The sequence below is a fragment of the Ciona intestinalis genome, unplaced genomic scaffold (genome assembly GCF_000224145.3).
Source record: "Ciona intestinalis unplaced genomic scaffold, KH HT000148.2, whole genome shotgun sequence".
Lineage (NCBI taxonomy): Eukaryota > Metazoa > Chordata > Ascidiacea > Phlebobranchia > Cionidae > Ciona > Ciona intestinalis.
This window is the reverse complement of record NW_004190470.2, coordinates 91597-102777: the sequence shown is the minus strand read 5'-3', so window position 1 is coordinate 102777 and position 11181 is coordinate 91597. Positions and strand designations below refer to the sequence as shown.

General features: G+C 30.8%; 1 protein-coding gene across 7 annotated transcripts in view; it reads right to left on the bottom strand.

The window, feature by feature from the left end:
• LOC100181440 (adhesion G-protein coupled receptor G7-like) overlaps positions 1 to 10384 on the bottom strand; it is a 23080-nt gene extending 12696 nt beyond the window's left edge. For 3 of the 7 annotated variants that reach the window (XM_026839052.1, XM_026839054.1, XM_026839055.1), the window contains exons 1-28: positions 10221 to 10384; positions 9796 to 9962; positions 9328 to 9383; positions 8907 to 9006; positions 8344 to 8496; positions 7850 to 7974; positions 7695 to 7768; positions 6822 to 7030; positions 6467 to 6528; positions 6011 to 6104; positions 5250 to 5408; positions 4924 to 5051; positions 4525 to 4601; positions 4267 to 4293; positions 3800 to 3835; positions 3711 to 3746; positions 3182 to 3235; positions 3012 to 3065; positions 2760 to 2795; positions 2512 to 2559; positions 2045 to 2083; positions 1730 to 1762; positions 1429 to 1461; positions 1225 to 1257; positions 1069 to 1143; positions 920 to 994; positions 771 to 845; positions 617 to 691 (exon numbers count right to left, since the gene is read on the bottom strand). In XM_026839052.1, coding sequence (XP_026694853.1) covers positions 617 to 691; positions 771 to 845; positions 920 to 994; positions 1069 to 1143; positions 1225 to 1257; positions 1429 to 1461; positions 1730 to 1762; positions 2045 to 2083; positions 2512 to 2559; positions 2760 to 2795; positions 3012 to 3065; positions 3182 to 3235; positions 3711 to 3746; positions 3800 to 3835; positions 4267 to 4293; positions 4525 to 4601; positions 4924 to 5051; positions 5250 to 5408; positions 6011 to 6104; positions 6467 to 6528; positions 6822 to 7030; positions 7695 to 7768; positions 7850 to 7974; positions 8344 to 8496; positions 8907 to 9006; positions 9328 to 9383; positions 9796 to 9962; positions 10221 to 10275 — 2188 coding nt within the window. In that variant the 5' untranslated portion in view covers positions 10276 to 10384. The other 4 variants (XM_026839053.1, XM_026839056.1, XM_026839057.1 and 1 more) reach the window with 4 other exon arrangements.
• Positions 10385 to 11181: the final 797 nt, after the last annotated feature.

Below are 11181 nucleotides of genomic sequence, written 5' to 3'. Positions count from 1 at the left end.
TGTTGATTGCTCAGCTTCACTTATTTTCCATGGTCTTGGCCTGTCTACTTCCCCAACACTTGCGGGAAGTACAGGTTCAAACTGGAAAGGCTCAATACCTATTGCTAGTGGACTAGGATCTTCGCTTATGTCACTTCATCAGATGAAATACTTCTATCTGACTATACATCACACACTGACACTTTTACATTATTGTTAACTGACAAATTTAAATAGCGTAATACTGTAATACACTTACAAACAATTTTAAAAAATATTAATTTTAAACTAAAATCAGGCCACGGCATTACCTACGCATATTTCTTAATTTAAAAGTAACAGAAAATGCTATGTCGACGGTACACTCTGTTTTGCTGCAAACAGCAAAGCCTAAATCAGCTGATCGATTAAAAAAGATCGTGACGTAATTTACGTCATAGTGCCCGCGAGTGACGCAACAATAGGCGAATTTTTTGGCACGTTTTAAAACGTTTTTTTGGCCAAACTAAATATTTTTTTCACAAAAAAATACCACAGATAGTATTTATTAAGTGTAAATTTTCAATTAAAACCAACTTGTATGAGCGTGGTCCAGACTCTTTAAACAATTATTTTTAAAACTTAGAATTTTGCTCACTTATTGTGGTTGTTTCATTTAATGGTAGTAAAGTAGTAATATCAGATCCAGGTGTGGTCGGCTCTGCTGTTGTTTCTAGAATATTTAGTTTAAATTTTATTACAAAAAATATCAGTTTTTAAAATTACCTTTAAAAATTGGTATTTTTGCTCACCTATTGTGGTTGTTTCATTTAATGGTAGTGAAGGAGTATTAGAAGATCCAGGTGTGGTCGGCTCTGCTGTTGTTTCTGAAATATTAAGTTCAGTTTTAATACAGTTTTGGTTTAACCAAATCATATTAAAAAATGGTATTTTTGCTCACCTATTGTGGTTGTTTCATTTAATGGTAGTGAAGTAGTAATATCAGATCCAGGTGTGGTCGGCTCTGCTGTTGTTTCTGAAATATTTAATTCAAATTTAATACAGTTTTGGGTAAACCAAATCATATTAAAAAATGGTATTTTTGCTCACCTATTGTGGTTGTTTCATTTAATGGTAGTGAAGTAGTATTAGAAGATCCAGGTGTGGTCGGCTCTGCTGTTGTTTCTGAAATATTTTTGTTTATTTTTAAAAAGACTATTTTTTAATTAAAAAAATCAAACTCAGTAATATTGGAAAATGAAAAACCTCTGTCTGTCGTGGTTTCACCCGAACCCAATTCTAAAACAAAAAAAACAACAAAGATTTGAGGTTGACAACTATAGTGTTTTTGAATGTTTATATTCTGAAACAGCAAATATTAAGAAGCATAACCCTAGATGACTCGTAGTCTAGGTAGAATTCAGTTGAAAGTTTGTCCAACTTAAGAATAGAATTTAGATTTCTGCTCACCCGCTGTAGTTGTTTCAGCTGTTGTGGGCGAATCTGTTATTTTGGAGAGAGAAATAAATTAGGTGAAATTTTCAGTTTTGTAGTATTGTGGGGTAAGCTGTGACACCTTTAGAGCATAATATCCAAATATCCTGATCGTGCTTTAAACAATTACCAATGGTTTATGGGAATTGTGAGGATATGGTTTTATAATTCTTTGAATGTTTTTTGTTTACTACAACATGGAACGAGAAAATACACTAAAAGGGCACGTCATTTTTGCCCACCCTACTTTATATAAAAAATAATCAAAAAGACAAACCTGTTACTGTAGTAGTTTCACCTGAACCTGAAGCTGAAACAATTATATTATGTGTTAGAATTTATGGTATTTAAACACAATCAACTGTAAATGTGTTTAAATATCATTGGTCTGAAGAATATATGTAATATGTGATCTGATTAATTTTAACTTCAATTTTTAGTGAATAAATGTATAAAAAGAGGTATAAGTCCTTACATGACAATGACTACTGGTATAAAAGGGACAATATAACATGAAACATATGCTATTGATGGCAAAGACCAATCTACAAAAGATTACAAAATGTTTCACCGATAAAAAACACAAACTTACACTCAAATAAATCCAGTATTTCTCGCCGGAATCTTACTTCTGAAAAATAACATAGCATATTTCTTTTTAAGTATTTATAATAAATAGCATCAATAGTTAAAACAATAAGATAACTTTTAAAAATATATATAAAAATGAACATAACAATAAAAAGGCAAAATCTTATATAAATCAAGAATGAATGAAACTAAATTTTATCCTTCAGGGCTGGGCAACAGTGCACATGCGTATCTAATTTCATACACCCTGCTAACTACAAGATACAACATTTGTAAATTTGTAGGTGATAACATTTTTGGGGTTTTTGTTTTAAGTATGACTGAGAATTTGGACAACCCATATTAACGGTTGGATAAAGGCAATTGTCCATAAGTGTCCATGGAAACTTATTCAAACCAGTTTTGAGCCTTAAACCCATATACTTTGAAATACAGATAGAAATCTAGTAACCAATCCACAAAACTTACGCTCATTGTTTCTTCTGCGATCGTTGACAGAATCCCATTGCATATAACCTGATAACGCAGGAAGATTTAAATCCTTTAATGTCACACATTCTGACAAATAGAAATTTTAACAAGGCAGCATTATACGTGAATTAATTTTTTATATGTACAGATTTTAATGTAAGTTTGCCTATCAGTTGAACTGTAAAATAATCAATAACAAGCAACAGCACAGAAATACAACAATATATGGTAATTAAAGTACCTACCTATGTTTTCTACTGGAAATATAGAGCTGGTGTAATCTAAATTGAGGAAAAGAAGAGATATTAAAATAAAAAATATTTTTTTCTGAATCTGAGAATAAACTGTTAAAAAATTTATTTTAAAATTTCAATAACGCATATATATATATTGTAAATCACATCTTTACAAAATGGCCGCACAATTTTTCGGAATCACTGCACAGTAACGAGAAATCTACACCCCATTAAATTTACAGCTTAACAAATATGTACCACCTTGTAAATGTTCATTGTGTTCTCCTAAGTCAATGTTACTTTCAATAGCGATAACTGTAATAAAATGTCAGAATTTATTACAACTCTAGTTTTTGATTATTTTTTACTGCCAACTGTTTAGTATTAAACATTTTAATTTAAATATAACAAAAAGAATAAAGAAAACTTACTTTTAATTTCTTTTGTTTCTGTTTCTTTCGCTTTTGTAATTTCTTCCCTTTTTACTTAAAAGAAGTTTAAATTATCAAAATTAGGTAAATTAGTAACATTTTTTTACTGTGTATGTATGATTAAAAACAGTTTGTAATACAGTATAAAAATAATACAGTTCATGACTGTTTGGGAATTTCAAAAAATGAACAAAACAAAGTAGTAAACACATGAATCATTTAAGTGATCTTTGAACCTAGTACATTGATATGTACAAGGCCTAACAACAGGTGCCGGTTATAACTGTAGGGAAACTGTACAGTTTTGATGATGAACAATAAATGTGTGGTGTTATTTTGATTTTTATGAAACACTTTTAAATGCATTTAGATGGTAAATAGCAGTTAATGTTGTGTAGTAATATATTGCGCATGTTTCTGACTGAAACATAGTCTATTACTTATACACAGATCCGCATATGGTGATAAAACATATAGACTGCAACGTCTCTTTTTAAAAAAAGGTTATGATAAACAAGCATAAGCCTACCTGGAGTGCTCACTATGTGAGTTGCATTCGTGTAATCTAAAAATAGAAAAAATATTACAAGAAACGATTAAACACAATTATGATAGTACCTGGTTGAGATGGAATCTTACGTTTGGTTGACTCATCTGGAAATAAATTTAGTAAAATATATTTTTAAAAAAATCTATTTTAAATTTAGTAAAAATATATTTAAAATTAAATAACAAATATATATTTAGAAAATAAATTTAATAAAATATATTTTAAAAAATAAAAATTACTTTGTTTCATTTTATTTTGATTCATATATAGCACCATAGGTGTTGGCTTGGAACAAAGGAATAATATATTACATAACAGTTGCTATTTATTGCAATGTCATAAATAAATCAATTTTATTTGGTTAATATATTTGCTTTGCTCAAATATTTTTCAAAACTAAAGGCTACATTTTTTCTGATAAGTCATCAGTGTATCAATATAGGACAATTTCATTTCTAAACAATTCAATTTTGAATGTTTTCTTATATTTTCTTATCATTATCGTTCTTATATCTATAACATGACTATTTCCTACCTCTTTCTATGTTCAAATCTTGCAAGGCTACAAAATTAAAAAAAAATTATTAAGATTTTGTAATAATGCAAAAATAGGTGTTTTTGCAGCAACACATTTTGAATTTTTATGTTTTCTATATTTGTTTTTATGTTTTCATTTTTTTATATACTTGGATTAATTATGGAAAATACAATTTTGATCCTAAAAATAGCATTGGGCATAGAGTAATAATAACCGTTGTTTCATACAATTTTTATGAACTACTATATTTCTTACAGTTTGTAATTGAACCAACAATTTTTGTAAGTGCTTCTTTCACTTCAGATTCCTGAATCAGACCAACGCCTGGATATCTGGAAAAAGGCAAATATTGGATTAAAGATGTTTGAAGACCAAGTAGCCTACCCAGTTCGTGTAGCAAACAATATTTGACTTTGAACAAGCAAGCAAACATAAGTAAGGAAACTTTTACAGACGAACAATAGAGCGGTATTTACTCAAGTTTAATATTGTAACAAAAGTTGTTTCAGAAATTCAATTTTTACCTCTATTAACCAACATATCCGCCTACAGTGTAAAAAATGCACCAAAGCAATAAAAGGTGTGGTGACGATACATTACGTAATACATCCCGCATTTTGTTTAGGTTACAATATACCAACTTTCACTCAATACCTGGACAACAAGAAATATCCAACCAAGGTTCTCCTGATTCTTCCACTGAATACAATCGTGTTTGTCAAGTAATAAGTGTTTTCGAATGTGACATCATAATGGCTGTCTATTGCTTCTGAATGCCAGTCCTGCAGCATAATTAACAATTTATCTCTTCTTCAAAACGATAGTGAAGATTATAAACAAAGAAAAAAAAATTAACAGCAAGCAAATAATTAAATCAGTCAAACAAAAATGGGGTGTTTTATCATTGTTTTTTTTATATGTTTTCTCTACTGTCAAGTATATTAAAAAAATAGATTTGTGCAACTAATTTATTTTCGTACCTTTGGGTTTGAAACTTGAAAGTAAACTTCACATATACTTGGATGTATTCTGTCATATAAATGTGTGACATCATATGTGACATTAGAACCCATAACATCAAAGCAACCATGATATTCTGTGTATGATTCATTTCCATATACGTTTGCAAAGCTAGTGACCTGAGTTTGCAAACAATATGATTAGATCCATGCTTGCATTGTGGTAACTGTTATCACTCTAACACCGATAAGCTTTTCATGCAGTATGACAAACATGCTTGCTTTTCAATCGTGATCATTTTAAAATTAAATAATACAAACTTGGTATTTAGTGTGTCAACTGATGTATAGTACACCTTGTAAATGTTTTGAATTACACACCTTAAGAAAACTAAATTTATTTACAATATGAGAAACTTAAACTTAATCAACAATTTACACTAATTATGTTTAAATACTCATATTAGCAATATTTCATAATATATCTGTTTACTTATTGATTCATCCATATAAGAAACAGAAAAAATAAAGAATTTATTTATGTCTAGAGGCTGTAGCCTACAGTTTTGGTGTTACTACCAACACAACAAGGTAAATCAAATCAATATTGGATATCACATTAGTGAATATTGTGTAGGGCAGTGTGTTGGTAACAAATGGACCATAATTAATCATTTATGGTCTTAGTACTTGGATAAATATTCCATAAACATTAAAGCATTTAGAATCAAATATCCTGTTTGTAGTTTTATACCAACTCAGCTTTATATTAAAACACCAACCTTCATTGAATAAACATTATAATCAGGATTGTCAATCCACATCAAGGCAATGAATGGATGAGTTGCTCTGCTACCAACACAGAACTCAGGGTAGCTAAGATTCAAAATAGGTAATTAGTAGAGTTAGTAGAGAATTATCAATGTAATAGTTGTTCGGTATAGCTAAATGTACTAAACATATATATGATTCATAATTTGAACAAAAACAGTATGACAACATTTGTGAAATATAAATCAGTTGATCTTAATTCAATATTGAACACGTGATAATGAGACATTTATTACCCTGCGTCATGATATTGTTTATCAATTTTCTATAAACGTGATAAATTGTTTTATATTGGCAATTTATTACCAGTGAAACAAAATGAAAGTGATTTACTTTCTACATGAAAAGACATAAGGGTTGGCTGGGTCGCTATGGAAATAAATGAATAATATAATGAAATATTTTACCATTTATTTTGGTTGTAAAATAATATTCTCTGGGTGTTGTAAATGTCTTCAGAAGAAACAATCTGTAAAAGTAAAATACATTTATTTTTGAAAAACTCAGTTTGTTTGGGCTAAATTAAAGTATACAAATAAAGTGAGATTAAAAATTTCACTAGTTTTTTAATGGGTGTAATATTCATATGTGCCAATATTATGCGAAATGAATTCATTTATATGAATTAAAGTAGACTGTTGGTGTTTGATTGAAATTAACATGTTACCAAGTTTTACAAGTTACGAATATTAACCACTAATAGCGAAAGTGGTTTCGCGGACGCGCAAGTCGTTCATCATTATGAGAGCACTCCATAAATACCCGCATACTTAGCAACAAATACAAAAGCAACTTTACTTTGTTTCCCCACGTCTCGTAAACAGCATTATCACTAGAACTGGATAAACCATTTTCACTATGTGGAAAAACCAAATGTGCGACATTATCTCTTATCTCTGGAGCAGTTTCTTCTTCAAACACTCGCAACAACGACGTGACGTAATCAGAGCCAGTGGACGATATTTCTGCAACTAAAAATGGGTAAGGCGTTATTCGTATGCATTGGTTGCGTACAGTATAATACTATAATATAAACCATTTCGTTAAATTAATTATACTTTGTACTTTTCATAAAGTCAACCGTAAATAAATGAATTGCGAAATATTACAGCACAAATTAACGTGTTTATTTCAGATGGTGGCTGTTTAATATATATTTTCAGGACTAATTTCAGATTACTTTTTTACTTTAGTTAAAAGAGAAGGGTGGGGAGATAGGACACTTTTTCATTCTATTTTATCTTCCCATTTGGTAGTAAATAAAGAAAATTCAAGGAAATATAAAACCGTATTCTCACGACTCCCTTGGATCTTTGTTTTTTTATGTTTAAAAAAAAGATCGAGATATTTATATATTATGTGCTCAAGGTGTCTCGTCTCTCTCCACCCTGCTTATATTTAAAAATCGAAAGATAATTCTTGCCACGTTGTTAATAAGTAGATATACGAATCGTATAAATGATTAACTAACTAGACACAAAACTTAACTCAATTTCGAAAAGATTAATGTGTCTTATGCAACTAAAATTAATGATCAACACTAGCAAACAATATTTACAAAATAAATTTCGTGCCGGTACGTCACAATTAAACAACTAGAAATGCTACACGAAATGAAAGAATATTTATCCAAACCTTTGCTGAAGGAACGGACGGTTGGGACGATAATATTATGTATGTCTGTCGTTTTCAATGGTTCTGCAGCGGATCTGTATAATTGAAATAAATAAATTAAGTCTTTGTTTTTTATCAAACTATATACAGAAAAAGAATTATTGAATTTCACTCACTTCGATATTGGAATATAAACGAGCAGAGTGTCTTTTGGTTTCCCGCTTATTCTAGCTACATTTATACTGAACGAATCGTTGTCACTTTTAGCTTCAACAACAAATTCGTAATCCGGTGTTTCGCTCTGATCGAAATTTCAAACATGTTATTTAGTACCGTGGGGTAAGATGGGACACCTTTAACACATAAAATAACAACGGTCTATATGGCAGTCTTCAGAATGCAGTTTTATAATTCTTTAAATGTTCTTTGTTAACTATCGAATAGGACGAGAGAACAGAATGAAAAAGGTGTCCCATCTCCCCCCAACCTACTATATCACAAATAACTGACGCCGAGTATAGAATATAAAGAATGCAAATAATTTCGCGATACCACTGACTCAGCAGTGGTCCTAGTGACGTTCAAGGTATTATAGATATTTGCACATTGCATTAATGGACCCAAAGGTTAACGCAGGCGCATTATGTCATTACCAATAACGTCATCTTACTTTCTCTATCGTGAAGTAAATCTCACAAACGGTTGGATTGAAGTCGCTGTAGTACTCTATGACGTAATAATGGACTTTTGTTCGGTCAACAATAAGAACGCCGCTGTGTGTGATTGAATAGCCGCTCGCCAACGCGGTCGGGTAGCCGGATACCTGAATATGACGAAATAATGCAACTAACTGAATGAACATTTTACAAAAAAACTGCAAAACATAAAATATATTTTTTTAAAAAAACAAACAAATTAAAATGTCATAAAGACAGGGGAATTCTGGAATCGTACATTGTTTGCCAAAGCAGAACTACGGGCAATTTATATCTTTACCAATCTGCCACATTGGAAATAAATGTGTAAATAAACCTTGCGTAATTTGATTTCTAGTTAGTGCGAGACGCTCGTATAACATTTTTAGTTATAAAAACTAGAACCCAAAAAATGATATAAATATTTTTGGAATGGTGTATAAGTTAGCCTAAACAATTGGAACCGTTTTTAAATTCTCGTCCTTCTTCAAACACACATTAAGTTTGTTTTAAAATCTATCGAATTTTATTAACTGACCTGCAGTCTGTAGTTGTGAAATTCGTCGTCTTGATTATCTATGGCCATCAATGCAATAAATGGATATGTAGATTTGCTCCCAAAAGCATAGTTCGGGTAACTGTAAAAAAAGCCAGTATATAGTACTGTGGGGTAAGATGGAATCCCGTTAGCACCTAAATCCAACATTTCATTATCTTATTTTTTAACAATGTTTCATTATGTTATTATTTAAAAAAATGAAACGGGGAAAAAGAAGAAAAATGTCCTATCTTGCCCCTCCATCCTTTTAATAGGTGAAAATTTATACATATTTTAACACGACCGTTTATTGAATGGTGTTCATTGTTTACTATCAAATAGCAAATAAAATGAAAAGGTGTCTCATATTCCCCCACGCTACTAAACCATATATGGTTAAAATAATAAAATCATTAAAAACCTGTAAACCCGTCCGTATTCCATTGCTCCATTTAAATTTACTTCCGAAAATGATACCTAGAGAAGAAAAACAACCTAAATACTGCGAGGTAAGATAAAAAGGCGTTAGAAACCAAACTTCATATTTCCTGATTGTGCTTCAATTAACAACGCTCTTTTAGAGTCGTAAGGATGCGATTAAATCGTTTTGTTAATTTTTTTATACTATACAAAATTGATTAAGAACAAGAATGAAATATGATCTATTTCCGCCACGCTCCTATGTAAACTAAACAGCATATGTAAAAAACAAAAGCATGCATTTATATAAAAGTAGCGCCCCCATCCTATTATACCAATTAAATTAGACCGAATGATAAAATTATTTTTTACATCCGCCAATTATTGTTTCGTTCATGACAATACCTTATTATACTGTTAACATTGTGTATATTAGTTCTTGAGTATTATATGCGTAACATAAACCCACCTTGTTACTTTGAAAAGTCAAATGTGATCCGTCGTACATTGAATGACCTCCTGTTTTAACGTAATACCCAGTTCCATCGTATGGGTATTCATAAAACGTATTCCCCAAGTCCGTTTGCACCGCAGCGTCCAGCGCTGTTTCGAGGACTCTCCCAAATTCATACTTGCCTTTATAGAAATACTTAATGCATAGCAATATGGGCTAAGATGGGTTGCAGTCAGCACCAAAATCCCATATTTCCTAATGATGTTTTTTTAATTCAACACCGTGTTTTACAGTCGTGGGAAATAGTTATAGAATTCAGTATAAATATTTTTGTCCACTATCCAATGAGACGAGAAAGAGAATGATGAAAACAAGTCCCATCTTGCCCCACCTTACTATATTTATATTTTGTATAGTAAAAAACAGTTTAACAAGCTTACCTTGTATTCCTTGGATGACACCGATCAACAAAATTATACATACTTTGATATCCATGATTTTTTTATTAAACTATTTATTTTCGCAGATATTTCCGAAATACTACAGTTTTATATATATATATGTTAAAAATACAACCGACTGATGCTATAAGAGTATCCTGCAACTAAAATATAAAAAAAATTCAAAAGAAAAAAAATATAAATGATTTGATTTTTTTTACTATAGTGGGGTGGGGGAAGATGGGATACCTTTAGCACAAAATATATAAATATCCTGATATTGTTTTAAACATTTAACAACGGTTTATGAAAGTCGCGAGGACAAGGTTTTATAATTCTTTGAATGTTTTCTGTTTACTCTCAAAATGTACGAGAAAATAGAATGAAAAGGTGTCCCGTCTTCCCCCATCCTACTATATATATTGTATAAGTGACTACATTCATTTAGAATGACTAAGAACCCTCACGTTACTTATATACACCCCCTATATTGACATGTCGTTTCGAATAGCCAACAAAGTTAATGACCATAAGCACGTAGGCGTCATATGATATGGACAAACTCCTTAGTTGTATTTGTTTACCATTTTATTGGTAAAATTGCGTATACAGTTAAAGATTTAACGACAAACATGCATAGCTTTTTTAAATATGGAACGCGTCATTTTGCGTGTCATCCCTGCGCTTGTGAAATGGGTAAAAATATACCCGATAAAGACGCACTCCTATCGGTACAAGCATAAAGTAGCGCTCACTAGAAAATAATATTTCTTTTCCTAATCTGTACAGTTTTTTCTGACCCTGTTCTCGAAGTGGCCGCAATAAAATGACAGGATTTGATTTTGAACATTTTAAATTACTTATGCTTTCAAAACATATTATGCAAAATTATGCACTGCTCTGCTGTCATTTCCTATCTGACAAGTTTAGACCATTAACATGCGTCAATGTTCAAACCATA